Raw genomic sequence first — 18,831 nt, forward strand, 5'->3', positions numbered from 1 at the left:
GCTTTCTACCTCTTATGTGGTAGAGTTTTTAATTGCTTGACCAGTGTAGCTTGTATTCACTCATTTTTATGTCTAGGTTTTTACTGATGCCAAAGAACTATTTTCCTCATGTAGGGCTACCAGGCCAGATCTACAGTCACTGAAACAGAAAAAATCATAGCAGCTGGGATTGTCTGCCTTGTGCTGCAGACCCTGAGACAAGCTGTGCCCTTCCTGAGGCTGTGCCTTGAGGAAATCCCAAATATCTGCAAGTACATGTGACAACTGAACTGGGTCTGAGAAGAATGAAAACACTCAAAATCAATGGCTGCATTTTATAAAGAGTAAGCTGTGAGGAACAGATGAGAGAAGAGCAGGTCATGGCTCTGTAGAAACCACTGATTTTTTTCTTACACAGTTCTCCAGTCCCTTGTAAATAAAGTCTAGAAGTTCAGCTGAAATCAGCTTCTTGGTTGCCTTGTGTAATAACTCCTCATGTACTGCAAAGCTCTTTTGGTATCAGTGGGGGGTTCTGATACCACTGAGGGGTTCTATAGAAGAACTGATTGTCACTCCATTTTGACAGGCAAGGCTTCCATACGGAGACAGGTCATGTCAGACAAACAAGTAGAATTTGGGTCAAAATAGGAAATGGTAGGCTGTTAAGCCCCATTGAATCTAATAAATGCTTAAGATCCACTTTGGGTACATTAGATGGAAAAAGCCTTTGGTGTAGGAATCGTGAAGCAAAGTCATGAGGTCGTTTACGTTCTCCAGGAAAATCAGTAAAGAGGCTTTTTTTTTTTTTGTGCTAACAGGTTTAAATGATGCATCATTGCGTTTTCTCTAGGTAAAGGAAATATTGACAGCCCTCGGATTGCTGACATGTGCCAATACGAGGACTGGGAGTCTTTCTGGAGGCCAGAGAAAGCGTCTTGCCATTGCTTTGGAGCTGGTGAACAATCCTCCTGTCATGTTTTTTGATGAACCAACCAGGTACTTCAAGGCCAAAAATTAAAGATAGGCAAATATTGCTATATATAGTAGAAGAGTATTGCAGAAAGGTTTGTCACCTCTAAGTCCTTGGAAAAGGCTCGTTTTGTGTTGCCTGTAAGTACTGAATAAGACCAGAAGAAATAATTTGATTTAGGTACTTAGTGCCTTGGGTCACTGCTGTAACTGATGGACCATGGGACTATAAATAGTTTTTAAGGGAGATACAAACTGGAACAGGAAGGCAGAGAGAGAGAGGAAATTACTTTCAGATGGTGGCATGAGTTTTGTTTTTCAAGAAAAGATAACTTGACTATAAGCATTTTAAAGTGTGACTTTTAATACTGAGTGTAGCATATTTAGAGTCAAATTCTGTGATCTGTCTAGGAGGAGACTGGGAGAGCTATGAATATGTATCTATTCATTAAAATTGGGAGCATTTAAATCTACAGTCCTAAAATGTAGAAGTCCCCTAAGGCAGCTTTGAGAATACTCTTTAGTTTTCATTCTGAGGCAGTCTTCCAACTTAATTAAAAGACTGATGGAGAAATACAAGCATAAGGTTGGCAGATGATAAAATTAAACTGCTACAGAGAAAATTCATAACAGGATAATAGTGAGAGACCCAAGTAGCAAATACGTGTGCTAGTTTTGAGTGGTTCCTATGGACTTGTGCATGACAAAGCGTTTCTTTCTTTTTATTCAGTGGCTTGGATAGTGCATCATGTTTTCAGGTTGTGTCTCTGATGAAGGCTTTGGCGCAGGGTGGCAGGTCCGTCATCTGCACAATTCACCAGCCCAGTGCTAAACTGTTTGAGTTGTTTGACCAGGTAATAAACTCTTTATGTGTGTTTTAGGTAGGTAATGCTTTCAAGGCTACGCTATTTTAAGTAAAACCAGGAATTATTGTAGTTAATTATAGAAATTGAATAAATAAGAGCAAAATATCCTTTTTTATTATGTTTTTTTTCTTTGTCTCTGCCTGTTTCCATTATTTACATGTAGCATTTTAAAATAATCTGGCTGGTATGTTTGTTTGAAATTAGGATTATTGCGCTTCTGATTTTCATGCCTTTACCTACCCCTGTTCCAGGGCACAGGGCTATCAGTAAAGTAAATTAATTGAAGTAGTTTAAAAGCAAGAGAGCTTTAGTGCCAATGTCTGCAATGTTACTAGTACACATTCTCATCCTAGCTACACAGTTGTAAATTTAGAAGAGTTTATTCATGTGAAATAATCATAATTGAAATAAAGTCTGTTGGAGATCTCTTCTCTGACCTAACAACAGATGTAGACCATGTGTGTTTAGGTTAGATTTAAATTTACTTTAATCTTGTTAGGAGATTTAAATTAGACCTGTGAGAGCTAAGAGAAAACCTACTACACCTTATGTGAACAAGCTCTTGCAGATTGCCAGTCTGGCAAGGAGGTTTATTTAAAGTCAATAGTGTGGCTAAAAGTAAGAATAATCAAGCTGTTACCTATGGCTGGGCTGTTCCACCTCTCATTCTGTTCCTACATTCACCAGCCTCATCTCTCAGCCCAAAATATCTGTAATATGTGGAAATTAGATGTCTTGACTGTACAGTTTATTTCCTATTTTCAGCTTGTGTCTGAGGCTGGAATGAGTCTCTTTTCTGTGTTAATGTGCTTTAAGTCCTGGTGAGAATGTTTGCAGAATTCAAATCCTTAGGTATTTCATTTCCCATTAGTTGTAATTCCTTGCAAAGCTAGTTCCAAGTGGTGACAAATCTTCCCAAGTTGTTCTTCCTACAAGGACAACTAGAGGTCATTAGGTTCGTGGATTGTTGTCATACAGATAGCAGGTTCAAATACTTTGCTACTATTTCATGGTTTTCTTTTCCTTTTTTTTTTTCTTTCTTTTTCTTTGCCTTGTTTTTCAGCTCTATGTCTTAAGTCAAGGTCAATGCATTTACCGTGGGAAGGTATTAAACCTGGTCCCTTACCTGAGAGATTTGGGTTTGAATTGCCCAACCTACCACAACCCAGCAGATTTTGGTAAGATCCATTTGAGTAGTTGATTTAATTTATGTTGTATTTGATTAGCACCTTCAGGGTAATGGGGGCCGTGGTGTGTTTTATACTTTTGTACATATATATGTGTATGCTTGTGTACATATATGTACCAAAATTCAAAATAAAAATATTCGATTTTTTTCTAAGTAATTTGAATGCCATCTAGTGGTAGAATTTAGTGAATATCTCTCTGCGGTGCAAGTCCAGGTCCAGGAAATGAAAGATGAAACATATTGTTTAGTGTTTTACAGTAATTAATCTTAGTGGCTTTTCAAAGTGGCTCCAGTATTCTGGTTTTTTGGTTGGTTGGTTGGTTGGTTTTTTTACCTTGAACAATACCAGTGTGTTATTGTACTGCTAATAGCATTGAGAGTTTTTTCATTGTTGTTTCTTAGTTCCAAAGAAGCAGTAATTTTTGGTACTAAGACAATCCCATATTCACTCCCTTTCCTCTAAAATGGTTCATTTAACTTCCAGGATGAAGAGAACTCCCTGAAGACTTATAGAAAGATACATTTCAATTATTTGTGTATACATATGAATCTGCATGTGGCATTTTAGAGCCTGTTTTAAGCAGAACTCCTGTTTCTGTCGGTGCAACAGAATCAAGGGGATCTAATAATAAGGCCTGTAACGAATCAGTAGAGTAAACCAGTAACTTACCTTCTGGTTTGTGTAGTTATGGAAGTAGCATCTGGTGAATACGGAGACCAAAACAGCCGGCTGGTGAGGGCGGTACGGGAGAGGATCTGTGACACAGACTACAAGAGAGATGTTGGTGGGGAAAATGAGTTGAACCCCTTCCTCTGGCACCGGCCCTCTGAAGAGGTAGTTTGTACATCACAGCTACTGGGCATGGCTTGGGCTGGGAGCGGGAGGGAGAGAATTTAAATCCTCAGTCAATGGAGGAGGTTTCTGGGCACGTTCGGCTGATGAGAGCAGGGTTTTGTAAATGAAAACTAAGCAAGATACTGCAAAGAAAGAAGTTTATTCTTTCATGTGTTTCCGCAGGATTCCTCTTCCACAGAGGGCTGCCACAGCTTCTCCGCCAGCTGCCTAACCCAGTTCTGTATCCTCTTCAAAAGAACTTTTCTCACCATCATGAGGGATTCGGTAAGGCTGCCTTTATAATAACTTCAGTAGCAAAAAGGTCAATTCAGTTGGTTGTGAGGAAGTGTAGGACGCCTTAAAGGCCCTGCCCAACAGCCTCTGCATAAAGATAGTCACAGAATTTCAAAGGAAAGAGACTGATCTATCAGTCTTGCTATTAAATATACCATCTTCATTGTGAACAACAGTTTTCTTCAGAGGAACTCAGAAGCCTAAAAACCTAATGCCTAAATCCCCTCTGTGCTGGCAGGTCCCTTATACAGTTAACTGTCCTACTTAAAAATGAGTGGGAGGTTGTACTGGTATGTCAAAATATTAGTTTTTCCAGAAAATTCAGGGTGGCAGAGATGATAATTTCTGTGTGATGTAAGGTTAATACTTTGTTTTTCCTTGTGAAATAGAAAATGGATAAATAAAAATTTAGCTCCTCTGACGAAAACAGAACACTTCTAGTTTTATAAATTTAATATCAAGATGAAGTAAGTGTCATAATGAAACTCTTCATTCCCATGCTAAAAAACATATCTCTCACCTTTTTTCTTAAAAATAAGCAATCCCCTTAAAAATGCGAAACCCTGCAGTTTTCATGTAAGTCAATTAAATGTTTTGTGTGACCATTGTGTCCAGGCCTCTCCTGTCAGGTAACCACGGTATTTCTTCCCTTTCAAAAAGGGAAATGCTGTATTGAGTGCCATAGTAAAAGCAGTCAGCTGTTGTCCCTAGTGCTCTGGTTGGGAAGATATGGCAGAACTATGTTATTCTGATGGTTAGGGAGCATCTTCTTATTTCCAGACCACCTTTCTTATGCCCATTTGTCATAAGTTGTTCTTGTGCCTTGCTGTTTTAGATTATAGCACATTTGTCATTCAAGGATTAATTAATTGCTGAATTTTGCCTTCCTGCAATCTGGAATGGTTTGCACATCTGGTCTAGTACCAAATATTTGGTCAAAAATGAACTGACATGCTCATGTGGGAGGGCTGTTGTAATCCAAAGCGTACATACAGCTTCACATTCTCCATGTTGCTCAACTAGCCGATCAAGAATGTCTTTGGTACACATGGAGGGCACATCTCAGATGTGTTCAAGCACTAACCGTGGATCATATGGTCCTGAGCTTGTCTCCACCAATGGGAAACTGTAACTTTTTTTCTGATGTGTGGGTGGAAAAACAGTGTTGTTTTTAAGATTTTTTTCTTTTTCTGGCTCAAGTCTAAAGGCTAATTTATGCCTGATAGAGTTAGTTTGGTCTATACAAGCCTGAAATACCTTCTCTGCCTCACTTCTGCTCTGGGAAATTTATCATTTAGTGAGAGAGACTGCTTATCCTGGTGGAAGATGGCCAATGGCTCCATGACCATGTCAGACAGTAAGATTTTATGTTGCAGCATTTGCAGTTCCTGTCCTAGTTTACAGGAAGAAATTTTCTATACTGTAATAGGCGTGTGTCTGATTCACACTGGGAAGCTCATCACTGTAATTTTCCTTAGCTGAAGCCCAGTTTGCCAATAGGAAATTAACTTTTCTATATACATTCTTCTAGACATAAATACTCCTTTTCTGCAATCTGTATATCTGATTTCAATCATATTGCTGTCGTTTTTGAGCTCAGACTTTCTGATCAGAAATACTACTCATTCCTTGTTTCTAGGTCCTGACACATTTGCGTATCACCTCACACATTGGTATCGGGCTGCTCATCGGCTTGCTCTACTTAGGCATTGGGAATGAAGCTAAGAAAGTCCTCAGCAACTCTGGCTTCCTCTTCTTTTCCATGTTGTTTCTTATGTTTGCTGCGCTCATGCCAACTGTCCTTACATGTAAGTGCCAGTCGTGCTGCTAAATCAATGGAGATTGCAGTAAGCTGGGAGGGTGTTGTAATGTATCTGTTTCGTGTAAGATAACATTTGACTGGTGCTTCTACTTCTAAGACAGGTGTGGGGGTTAATCTTGCACTCACTGAACTGCTGTGTACAGGCAAACAGAGACAGGCTTGTCCAGTGGCACCTCTCTCTCCCCAGTTTTGGAAGTGTTTCTCAAGCCTGACAGTTCACTGTTGCAGTCCTGAACTGGAATTTCCCCTTTTCCTAAGGTGCCCGTGCACCTCAAGTGCATCATGAGCTTGTATTTGGTCTTAGGGAAGCTGTAATAAGTTCTCTAGGACCTCTGAATCATGAATTCTGCATAAGATCAGTGTATTCATGTGGTGACAGAAGCAAACTCTTGCAGTATGGACGGTTCCATACTTCCTCTGGGAGCACTGTTTCTTTGGCTTCCGTGTTGGACCAGAGGGCGTAACCAGAGTCTTTAAGTTCTAACACCATTTTTATTTCAAAAAGCCACTTTGAAGGACGTTCACATTATCTGAGTAGACTGGTACATATCCTAGAGAGTGACTGTCTCTCAGACTTGACCTCTACCATGTCATTGCAAATCATACAAACTGTTGTTGGTCTATCAAAGGCCTCAGAGTTCCAGTCCCATTATGGGACTGCAGCAATTCAGGATTAGATATGCATAAACTATGTTTTTGTGTTCAAGAATATTGCACATTGACAACGTGACTTACTGCTTTGTGTTCTCTGCAGTTCCTCTTGAGATGGGAGTATTTCTTAGAGAACATCTGAATTACTGGTACAGCTTAAAAGCCTACTATCTCGCCAAAACCATGGCTGACGTTCCTTTTCAGGTATATGCTCTACTCTTCAATAAAACAAACATTTAAGTTAATGGCAAGTCCACTTGCCAAGAAGATCAATAGTGGTGGTTTATCCATCTGAATAGTGGAGAAACTGCCTGTATGTGTGTGCTGAAGCTTCAGGTCCAAAGTAAACCACCTTAACAGTAAACAACAGGACTTTACGAAAGCTGAGACCTGACACAATATTTTTTGGATAAATGGTTCACCATCTTTGGGTTTGTACAGAAGGGGAATTGGAAAGGGCTGTAAGTGAGCAGGATCTGTTTTCTAAAGTTCAGATAGTAAGACAGATATCACAGTCTGCAGCGGATGTATTTATTCTCCTCAGCCTTGCCTGTCATGTCATGGAAAGGCTGAGAGCTGTGGATTAACTAGGACTCCCTGTGTTTTTGTCTTATTCAGAGTAACAGTGAATGTTTGGCTTCACTGGCCTAACTCCAAGTGTATCTCCTTGCAGATCATGTTTCCTGTGGCTTACTGCAGCATTGTGTACTGGATGACTTCACAGCCCTCTGATGCACTCAGATTTGTCCTCTTCGCAGCCTTGGGAACCATGACGTCTCTGGTGGCTCAGTCACTGGGTCTTCTCATAGGTGCAGCCTCTACATCCCTTCAGGTACTGGTGGTGTTTTGTGGTCTCACAGGAGCCCTGCTGTCCCATAACACTGACAACTTCACTGTGACTGCTGCTGCGTCCCCACGACATTTGTTGAGAGATGATGGGAAGAAAGTTGTCTTGGTCAGATATAGCTACTTTATGCTTCCTGCTCGCATCAACTTAAACAGCATGTACATGCAGCGGATCTGAGGCTCTTAAGTTCCTTCCCCATCTGAATGGGGCTGTGCCTGCCCTGCTTGATTGGGTTGTCACTGTTCATCCCAGGCTGCACAGGTCTTAGAAACAGCAAAACTGAGCAACTTCTGTGCATGTGGAGGTAGGCCATGAGGATCAATAGCTCAGGAGAGGGCTCTTCCTTACACATATGTTGCAGGAGGCAAAGTAGGAAAAGGCTTACCCAGAGACTAAACCTCTGCAGAGGAAAGGATTGAAGCAGCTCTTGGCATGACTGTCAGACTGGGAGCTGACCATGTGACTCCATTCTGCTTCCAGGCAGGTCTGCCGAGGTGACCCGTCCACAGCAGAACTGTTTTGTGGTGTACATGATAAAGGATGATGTTGACATTAATATGCATTGATGCTACCAAGATTTCTACAGTAGAAGACTTAATTCCCTCTCTGTGCCACCTTGTGGATACCAGCATAGCCATGTTCCATGATCCCTGTGCTCTCCCAAGAGATACCTGTATGGCCCTTTGCCCTGGAAGGAATGTAGAAAGGACAGGCTGGAGCTGGGCCAAGATCTATCTTCTCCGCCAAAGCCACCCAGCTAGAGGCGTTCTTCATCCTCTTTACCACGTTTCAGGAACAGCTCAAGCTACTGTTCATGTAGGGTTAATGAGGAGGGAGGTCTGTGTGTCCTCAGTGGGGAGTGAGTGAGAAAGGATAATATTTAGGAAGAGGGGTCTCATACCCACAGAAGCAAGGGAATCAGAGTGCCCATCTTGCTCTGTGAACTTCTTGGTGGATTCAAGTCCTTTTAAAGGACAAATCTCAGCACAGCAGCATTGTCAACTAGTAGAAGGGTTTAGGAAGAGGAGAGGAGAGGAACTCCTTTTGCTACACTAAGAGCATCTAACACTTCATTCCCCAAGAAACCTTGTCCAATAAATTCAGTAATTTCCTGGTATTTGGGACTGTGATAATTTTGGGGAGTAGCATTGTAAGAAGGCCTTGAATGACATTGCTCCTCACTGCCAAAAGAGTAAGTTTTCCTTGCCTATTAGGATTTGGCACAGAACAGATGGTTTGCCATAAGTCTGCTATTTATAGGCTAATTTCCTCACTGGATGTCAGGACAACAGATGAAAGAGCAAGCTAATTTTAATTTTTTACCTGGCTGTCTGACAAGAGACTGTCTATTCCTTCTCTTCACAGGTGGCCACTTTTGTGGGTCCAGTTACTGCCATTCCTGTGCTTCTGTTCTCTGGGTTTTTTGTCAGCTTTGACACCATCCCAACATACCTCCAGTGGATGTCATACATTTCCTACGTCAGGTACTGCTACGGAGGCCATTAACCTCCCATCTTGGAAATGCTGTTTGCCTTCACTTGTTTGGTTATATTGGGTGCCAGAGAGACTATGTTCACAGCACACTCTTTTATAGATGTGGGTATGATGTATACCACATTACCTCACTGCATTTTATGTTGTATGTGATGTGAAATAAATATGAACATTCAGTACAGATTATCAGCTGGAAATCCATGTCAGTCCCCTTGAATTCAGTGGGATAGCACAGCATGCAAATAACCTGCATTTTGCAATACAGAATTTCTGAAATAAGAGGGGCAGTATGCCCAGCTGAAAAATTGATGCCAGCACCTCATTTTGGAAGAAAATTATTTATAAATCACTGTTCTGTCCTAGGTAGACTTGTTGGATAAAGACCTGTTTTTAAGTTTTACCATAGCACTGCCACAAGAGGCATGGGATTTGTGTCATTTGTAATCTAAACTAGTATTTTAAGAACCATAAGGCACTTTATATCCTATATCTGTTGCTCTCACTATCTGAGACAGCTATCTTAAGATGGGTTGATTGCCATCAGGAAACCTCTGGAGCCTAGCACAGAGGGATAGTTTAGACTAGACACTTAAATGTTTATAACTGAAATTATGGAAGGTGAATTTTACCATCTCCCTTTTCCCTGCCCAAGCTGCACTATTACTGAGAAAACCCAAACTAAAATATCCTCTCATTTAACAAATGAGGTCTTACCTTGAGATCTATCAAAGATCAAGAGACCACACCCCCTGAATTAGTTGCTAGAATTCAAGATGAGGCTTTAAACCATTGTCTAGCCCATGTGGGTTCTCCTGGAGCCGGCAAGATCCATCAAATTCATGGAATCTATGATGATCTATCTTCTTGCAAAGTCAAATCCTAAGTGCACCCAGTGCCAGGGGACACATGGGAACTGTGGGTCTTTAGTGAAACTAAAGCACATGAAGGAAAGAGGTATTCTAGACTGATGCCAGTCTTAACATATTTCTGACTTCAAACCATAATTGTTTCCCCATTGCTTGGTTTCAAAATGTAGAATTAATGATGTCACTTTTAGAAGGGGAATTTCTGAATGTGAGCTGAAAGTACTCTGCTTTGTATCTTAAAATTTTTCTTTGGGGAAATTGCACAATGCACTAACTGGGAGCTGTTAAAGGGAAAACTTCTGTCCTTGTTCAAACTTATGTAAAATGCCAGTGACATGTTATTTTCTTGATTGCAACAAGGATAGAGTTTGCCCTGAGACCTGTCAGAATGGTATTGAACCCCTCAGTGTTTCCAGCTGAGGTCTCATAGGGATCATATCGCTGGTGAAGTACATCTAAACACATCGTCAGGACTTTTCCTTGTAACCATCCTTCTTCTTTCCAGATATGGGTTCGAAGGAGTTATTCTTTCCATCTATGGACTGGATCGAGAAGATCTGCATTGTGACAAAGATGAGACTTGCCACTTTCAAAAATCAGAGGCCATTCTGAGAGAACTGGATGTAGAAAATGCCAAACTTTACCTGGACTTCATTGTTCTTGGAATTTTCTTCATCTCTTTGCGCCTAATCGCCTATTTTGTTCTCAGATACAAAATCCGAGCAGAGAGGTAAAGGAAAAACATCTAAAACGATGCTGTAGGAAGATCTTTAGTCATGCAGTAGAGGGCACTTGACATTGTCTCACTGTGGCAGGCCAGTCTCCAGTGCCCAGCTAGATGCTGGTATGACCTAGCCGATAGAGAACCACAATGGGATAGTGGACATATAGTGTTAAGCCAATCAGTCCAGTTGGGTTGGGTCACGTTTTCATTACACTTTCTAGCTTTAACTAGGAAGAATAAATAGAAGGGAATTTTACGCTGCAGAATATCAATACCGAGGCAGTGTAACTGTAATAAAAAAACCTGGCTGCAGGAACTTTCCTTATGAAAACCAATTTCGTGATAAGGTAATACTAGTTTTGGTAGCCAGAATAGTATAATATCATCTACACTTGACAAGGTAGTGAGATGCAAAATGGGAAATGCAAAGAAAATAGTATTCTCTCATATTTTTAAATTCAGAGTTTCATCTTTGCAGTTTTCTATGTATTATTTTGCAATTCTTTCCAACAGAATTACCCCTTCTGGCCAAAAGTCTGTAAATGTATTAATAAGGTGAAGATATCTTTTTAATATGGATACTTTTTTAAAACATACCTAAAGTGATTCAAGTCATTATTTTTGTTTCTGTCTAAATTTAGAATTCTGGTGCTTTACTTGTTGAGCTGGTCTCATATCTGGAAACAGTAATGATAAGAGGACAAGGCAGATTCTGAGTCTGCACTAAACCTGTGGTCCATATATGGAAGCAACAATAGATAGCACAGGTAGTCAGACATGTTCAAGCTGTCGCTGAATGATTGAATAAACATTCATTTGCAGTATCTTTTAAATCCTCAATATTTGTGATATTTAAAATACTAGCTTTGCTCATTATCTGTTTGATCTACCTCCTGCGAATGAAAAAATGAAAGCACTCCAGGGCTCATTTTTTTTTCTTAAATTGTGAAAGCAGAATCTATCCATAAAGCCTGAGCGAATGTTAAAGCCTGATGGAATGCAAGAGTTATCCACAGCTCAAAGCCTGGGGTATTGTGTTGAAACACTTGTGACTGCTTCATGAGGCAGCGTTCATTATATCTGCAACATGCTACATGTAGGACTCCGCTCAAAATATACCAATGACCTTGTAATACTGCAGGTCTAATTATGCCAAGCAGCTTTGTTCTCATCCCGAATTCTACATGCACGACATGGGAATTAATTGCTAATTGACCTAAACACCAATTAAACAGTTAAAAGAAACATACATCTGTTTTGCATATCTCACCTTTGTGAACTTGACAAGAGGGAATTCTCTTTCCAAGGTGATGGGAATTTTGTCACTGATTTTCATGTGTTTGGATTTTCAACCCAAAATGAAATTGTGGGGCACATAGTCATGATGGACACCGTGGTGAACTTCTGTGAAAATTCCACTACCTTCTGCCATTACTGTGCATTTACCTCTGAGTCAGACTGACAAATTCTATAAATGCATTATTCCTGTCAGGATGCTAAAGTCTTGTAGACTGGAAGCAGCTCGATGTCAGCAAAAACCCTTCAGGAGCTCAGCAGCTCATGACAGTAGATGAAGAGAGACCTTGCACATCTGCTGGTCACCAGCCATTGCAATTCACAGACTGCTCTCAAGGACTCCATGGCTACATCTGTATTAGTAAATTAAATAGTGCCAGGCCTGTTTCTCTTAGTCCTCAGACAACTGGGGCAGATAGGAGTGGTCCCTGTGCTGTCCTAACTCCTAAACGGAGCCCAGACATTGTCTGGAAGAGCTCTGGCTGGGCTGGGCTGGAGCTCTGCCATTTAACACTGAAGACATTTCTTTCCCAGTTTTCTTGTCTTGTGCCGAGGCTCTGTTTAATTTACCAATACAGACGTAGACCGGGTGTGTCTGTTAAGCTCAGGGTGCTTTAATTAAACCCAAGTTCTGGAAGAATTTAGGTCAAGTCACATGCTTTAGGAAGTTTAGCTGAACTTTCCCTGAAACTAAGATTAACCTGTGAAAGCAAGGCCAGTCTTTACTGTATAAGAAAAAAAAAAAAAAACCAAACAAAACAACAAAACTCCTCACACAACCTTATTGCATAGTTTTGTTGCTGTTTTTTCACAAAAAGCTTTTATACAGCTCTGCAATTCTTCCGCGCATAAACACAAGCAGGTATGCACCTATGTGGGTGTCCGATATGAGAAATTAAGAATGCTGGTTATTCTAAATAATAGTCATAACTGTGAACAGTTTTTAAATAAGTCACAAGCTAAAATCTCTTGGCACAATATGCCTTGATTATTTCAAAACTCTCAAAATATTTGTGAAGATTACAGGCGGTTCAAATGCTGTTTGGAAGCAGACAAAAGGCAATGTTTGCCAAATTGCTCTTTTGTTGCGCACTGCTGGTTCCACTGTAGGCTACCTGAGTATGGAAAACTCTGACATCCACGGCATTAAATACCTTCAGGTTGTTGTGTTTACCAACGAAATTTACCAAATACCACATTGAAAATCCATTGCAGGGCACCAGATGAAGTGACTTTGCTGACATTTCAACGCTGTTAGCTTACACGATGGGCATGCTATCCTCTCCCATCTAGAGCAATTTAGCAGTATGGGTTCCTTGGATTCTGTCTTGTTATCTGTGCCTATTCCTCTGCTGTAGACATTATTATTTTACCTTTTTAGTCTGCAACATATCCTCCTGTACTGTAACTTTGTGGTGTTATGGTAGCCAAAAGTCTGGTTCTCCACTGATGCTCCTGAGAAAATGCATGCTCTGAAATATTTTTTGTCTCTCCTTTTTTTGTTAGATATGCTTTTTCCCAGCCATCTGCTGGTAGCATTTAGCTGAAAGTTACTATTCTAAGGAATACTTTCAGATGGCAATATCCCAGTAAAGAAAGAAAATTCTCTTGAAACTCAGTGCTACACATAAAGGACTTAGTTCTAAAATTAACTAATGATAGCTCTTTTGTCACTACTGTGAGACAGAAGTGTTTAAAGTCCATCCCAATTATGTTATAATGTACTGCAAAGATTTTTAGCGTAGTCTCAGCTTGGCTTTTTCTTGTTTATGTGGAAATAAATTCTAACAGGCTGTTATAAAATGCATTCCCAGGTTAATGGACTGAGCATGCATGTGCTGTGTTGTTAAGCAACCACATTGTGAAGCTCTGAAGGCTTCACGCAGAAGAATAACGAGACCAGCAAGGTTCTAAAGACTTCAGATCCTCAATTCATATAGCCATATATAAATAGCCATGAACTGGTTGAAATCCATGCCATTATTACCATTCAAACCAGTCACAGTCTGTCTAAAAGTTGTGTAAGAGGCTAAATGTATCTAAAGGTTTCTTGAAGACTGAATGTATGATTTCTCTTGGGATTTCAGAAAGACTTTAGTGTTGTTGGCCTCTTTGTTTTATTTTGACTTCTTTTGACATATTGCTTTGGTTACTGTGTGCATCAGTTAAGACTTGAGGTGCTTCAATTTTTTTTTGTTGTTTTTCTTTGTGGAAACTTGCATACAATCTGAAAAATCCTGAAAGTTTTTTTGAAATAACTTAAAACATTATAATTATTATTACAATTAAATAAAAGATTTGGAAAACAGATTCTACTCGCATAAGAAATTGAGCTAATTTCATCTTTATAGATCAAAGGGAGTAACGGAAGAATATCTGGTGCTGAAATCGTGTTCACTTCTTAATATTTGGAACCCAAGGTATGTTTTTTTAGTTAAAGGAGAAGAATATATATACACATAATAGGGAGAACCTGTTATGTAAGTGGGAGATAATGAACACTTGAGTCCAAGTGCTGGATATATCAGGTGACTGGCATTTCAATCTGCTCTTGTGTCAAGGTCTATGTTGTCAACAGAAGTGAATGTTTCACTAAACATTTTCTTTCTGGAAAGGAGTGTGGTACATACTGACGCGTACCACTCCTGTGATCCTCACAGAGGAGGTCCTCTCTGTCCTGTTTACTCGACACTAGATGGATGGGTTTGGCTCTAATGGGATCCTTTGAAGCCCCATTCCAACGAAGTGCTTAAGTATCTTAATAACTTCTTACATCTGCATTGTCTCATGTGAATAAAAGGAAAGACTAATGTCTTTAAGGTGAAGTCCAGGCTTAAATGCTTTGCTGGGTGAGGGCTGTATTGCACAGGAAGACTGAGATGTTGGCTGTCTAAACAGACTCGAGACTATACTGAAAAATCTGTGTGCTTTGAGTTAGTCTTTAGGAGATTACAGCTTTACAGTGATCCTGAATTAATCTTTTCGAATCACGAAATACTTCTTTTGAGGGGAAGAGGAGAATGAAAATCAAGCATGGAGACAAGTGTATATTTTTATGTATATTTGTTGTTGCTTTATGTAATTGCTTTTGTTATCTGCATAGTTTAGTAGGGTAAAATGAAATTTCTGGTTTTTTTCTCTCTGTACCAGAAATGCCAATCCAGGACTGCTTTACATTTGAACAATGTCAGCATTCCAAACTAAGCAGGAAGGGCTCCTAATTAATTATTTTTCGCTGTTAGCTTTTATTGTCATATGAATTTATGCTTTTATCTCCTGCTCTGTGGTGATCATATTCAGGAAGAATAACAAAGGGCAGAGGGAGAGACTTAAGGTGCAATTACGATGTTTCCAAACAGAGCTCCTCAGAAAACATGAGTGAGGAGGGTGCAGACGACACCTCTTTCTGCACCCTGATGCACCTTCTTCCATGTTGCCTTTGCTCCTTGAGCTTCAGGTCATGTCTCGTTTGGTGGCCATAGGAGACAGGGTCACACGTGCTTGTCCTGTGTCAGGCAGGAGAGCCCCAGCACCGCAGGATTGGTCACCAGCTCCTTCCCTGGGGTCAGGTCAGTTCTGTGGGGGATTTTTGATATCTGTGGGATCTGCTGTGGCACTCCATGATCTTAGTGAGGCAGAAACTGCCTTGGAGTCTTCTTCACGGGGGTTGAGCACAGTATTTTCTTTCCTGGTCTGGCACTGGCTCTACTCTGGTGTATCCTCATTCACGGAGGATTTTGAAGTGTATCAGCTGTCTTGGGTTGAGTGAGATGTAAGCACAAGCTCAAATGCTTTTCCAAACAGAACAGTTCTTTTGACCTGTGTTTGTTTTGGGCCAAGGTTTGTGAGTTATGAGTGTGGACATGGCTGAAAAGGACATCAGCTGCACGAGCAGCAGCCTGGCAAAGCTTCCGAGTGCATGGGAAGAGCTCGGGGTGTGGGTGGGCAGCCGCAGCGCTGGCCAGCCAGTGAGGATCCAGGCGTGGAAATTACCTGCATGCTGCTCTTAACTGTGGATAACATGGTCTGGCCAATGAAATTCAGTTCATTTCCATCAACTGGATAGTGTTTTTGGAGATGGTTTATCTCACGAAACTATAGCTGTGTAAAAATGAGAGACCCGGTCTAAGTTAATAGTCTACTTTTCCCTGTGATAAAAGGATTGTTGTTCCCTTTAACATTCACACAGAGCAGCAAAGATCCCTGCCAAAAGCAGGAATATTAGAAAACGTTGAGGTTGGTTTTGGCAGTAGCTGGCCTTAGGCTCTTCCAGAGCAGGGTGACTGTGATAGATAACCAGTCTGTATTTCTGCAGAGGGGATCTCAGTGGTAGCTGCACAGATACTGTCCCATGTGTTGTTTTTTTTTCCTTTAGAAAATTATCTTCTTATGTGCATCCCATTTTCCTACCAGAACAGCAATTGCTCAGAATTTCTTTCCTTTACTTCTTTATGAAAAGCTGTTTCTAAAGTATGATAATTTGAAAAGCTGTTGGGAACTAGAAGCAAGCAGAAAATGACACTATGTCATATCCTCTGTAAGAACTGGTGACAGGCTGATCGTTGCTGTGCCCGTGACACTGCCACACAGCACTAATGAATGCATAAATTAAGTGCTGAATGTCACCGAAGTTAATCACAAGCTCTGCTGTTCATGGACAGGGGTAGTGGTGTTTTCAGGGGTCACCTCCTACTGTCTTGCTCTCAAATACCTGTTTTCATAATGTATAAAGAGATTGTTGAAATGTATCCCACTGAATGGTTTGTATAAACCCAGATGTCATTCTGCATATTACATGTCCAAAAGTTGCAGGTTGAGCCTGCAAGCATAACAAGTTTCCTTTTAATTCTGTGTGTATGTTACGGTATTTCTGCTTCTATACACATTTCATGTAGTTTGTGAAGGAGTAGTAGTACTGCAAAGCACAAAATCTAGTTTCAATGATTTTATTATTTTGAAATCTTATCATGAACCATGACTTTATGCAGTTGTCAACTGTATAACCTTCCTTCAAGAGAATTAGATTTCTGTTGAGAGCCATTGCCAGCACAGTAAATCAATGGGTGACCAGTCAAAATATGTGTCCTTTGGCACAAGAAATCCCCAGGGCTCAGCCTGCATTCTCTGCATTGCTTATGCCCTCAAGATCCATCTTTTGTCAACCCATTTTCTTTCTGGAGGCCTCCATGCAACTCAGCCCATGCTTACCAATTCCTTGTGTCCTTATTGCTAGATATTTGTGGTTGCTTTCCATGTGGCGTGTAAAAATGAGCTGCTTGGGAACAGTGCGAGGTAGGCAGGGGTAGAAGGGTGACTTTCAGACTTCTTTGAGCTATGGAATACCTAATGTGCTGGATCTATGGGTATGCTTTACTCTTTCAAGTAGAAAAAAATAGAAAATGTCTATTTAAGCAGATTGCAAGGCAACATGGAAGTCTTTATTTTTCAGGTTGATGGGGATTTTTTACATCAGTGACATCTGTGATGTCTTTCTTTCGAACCCCATTGTAGCTTATTTTAGTGGCCTGTTTAGGGTAATCATTATTGCAAACTCTTTTCTATTACTTCCAAAAACAACTTTTCTGACCTCAATAATGATTGTACCAACCTTTACAAATGTGAATTAGTTTTTGAGCAATTTTAAAAATATGAAAAAAAATGTTCTTAAATTACAGTATAAGTAAATTAAACTTTAGGAAAAGATTACATAGATATATCTAAAAAGAAGACAAGTCCTGCAGAGTAGCCAAGCCTCTACATGGGTCAGTAAAGATTTGTGAAATACCTTATCTGATTCACTTTATTGTAAGGTACTGCCCTTGAATCTGTTATTGAATTATTTAACATTTGTTCTTTTGTTTTTAAAGCAAGAGTCAATGCAAGGTATCATTTTAAATCAGCGTGCTAAAGTGTGCATATTCTGTATATCTAATACGTCATTGCTGTCTCTGGTTTCTGTAATGCATTTGCATTACTATGAATCAATTTTATTATGCTTCTCTAGAGACTATTGCTGCCTGCACGCTGTGATATATTTGCACTGTTGTAGATATATATACACATATATATATATAATTAAATAAACCATGTATTTTTCAGGATGCTTGTTACCTTTGTAGTTTACGCTTAGCAGTACAGTGGACCTGAGTAAAAAAAGTGGGATGTGGGGCATTCTGATGATATATTACAATAATAGAGAAATCTTTGTATATTTCTGTATACTTAATACCTGTAAGAAGAGATTTGTATGTGCATTATTTTCCAAACTAGGGCTTTGTTTTCTGAGACTTGAGAACATTTATGATAATGTAACCAAAAAAAAAAAAAAAATTCAAATAAAGCGTTATTATTTTCAGACAGATGCCTTTGTCCCTGTTCTCTCTCAAAGGGAAGTGGCAGGTGCGTTGGTAGTGATATGTTTTCACTGCCTGCTCCTGGGTTCTGGAAGGACATTGAATTGCCTGTTTCATTTGTATATTGTGGTGGTTTCAGGTAACTCGCAATACAAGTAGGTTACAGATGTATGCAGTAAAAATTCTTTAAAACATTAAGTACAGTCACATTGGCTCAGAGCAAAGGTCTATATTGCTCGGTACCTGACAGCGAACAACAGCACTGCCAAAAGAAGAGGGCAAAGAACAGGGGGTGCATCCCTGACAAACCCTACACAGGTTGAGGACTTATTCAACCAGGGGGATTTTCTTTGTGTTTTCTTGCCTTTGATGGATTTTCCTTCCACAGATTGACCTGCTGTTCATCTGGACCATGCTGCCTGCAAGTGTCAGCAGATGTTCCCCATGCTCTTTCATTACAGGAGGCAGTAGAGGATCGTTCCCTCTTTACCTTCTGCTCAGCACTTTGCAGTGTACAGATTTCCTCCTCCATTGTTCCCAGCTAAAGAGAAACCATGTTTTATTCTGCCAGTCAAACCTGTCCGGTCCTCATTTTACAGGACACCGTTCTCCCTTGTTCAGCGACAACACCCATGCTATGTTCTTC

At 40.2% G+C, this 18,831-nt stretch overlaps 1 protein-coding gene across 3 annotated transcripts in view; it reads left to right on the forward strand.

The window, feature by feature from the left end:
* The window catches only part of ABCG1 (ATP binding cassette subfamily G member 1), a 58,273-nt gene extending 40,105 nt beyond the window's left edge, over positions 1 to 18,168 (forward strand). For all 3 annotated transcript variants that reach the window (XM_065861274.2, XM_065861281.2, XM_071811476.1), the window contains exons 6-15: positions 830 to 975; positions 1,679 to 1,802; positions 2,878 to 2,992; positions 3,690 to 3,838; positions 4,022 to 4,123; positions 5,772 to 5,940; positions 6,709 to 6,809; positions 7,279 to 7,437; positions 8,818 to 8,936; positions 10,318 to 18,168. In XM_065861274.2, coding sequence (XP_065717346.1) covers positions 830 to 975; positions 1,679 to 1,802; positions 2,878 to 2,992; positions 3,690 to 3,838; positions 4,022 to 4,123; positions 5,772 to 5,940; positions 6,709 to 6,809; positions 7,279 to 7,437; positions 8,818 to 8,936; positions 10,318 to 10,546 — 1,413 coding nt within the window. In that variant the 3' untranslated portion in view covers positions 10,547 to 18,168. The remainder of the gene's footprint in view (positions 1 to 829; positions 976 to 1,678; positions 1,803 to 2,877; positions 2,993 to 3,689; positions 3,839 to 4,021; positions 4,124 to 5,771; positions 5,941 to 6,708; positions 6,810 to 7,278; positions 7,438 to 8,817; positions 8,937 to 10,317) is intronic.
* The last annotated feature ends 663 nt before the right edge of the window (positions 18,169 to 18,831 follow it).

The sequence above is a fragment of the Patagioenas fasciata genome, chromosome 1 (assembly GCF_037038585.1).
Source record: "Patagioenas fasciata isolate bPatFas1 chromosome 1, bPatFas1.hap1, whole genome shotgun sequence".
Lineage (NCBI taxonomy): Eukaryota > Metazoa > Chordata > Aves > Columbiformes > Columbidae > Patagioenas > Patagioenas fasciata.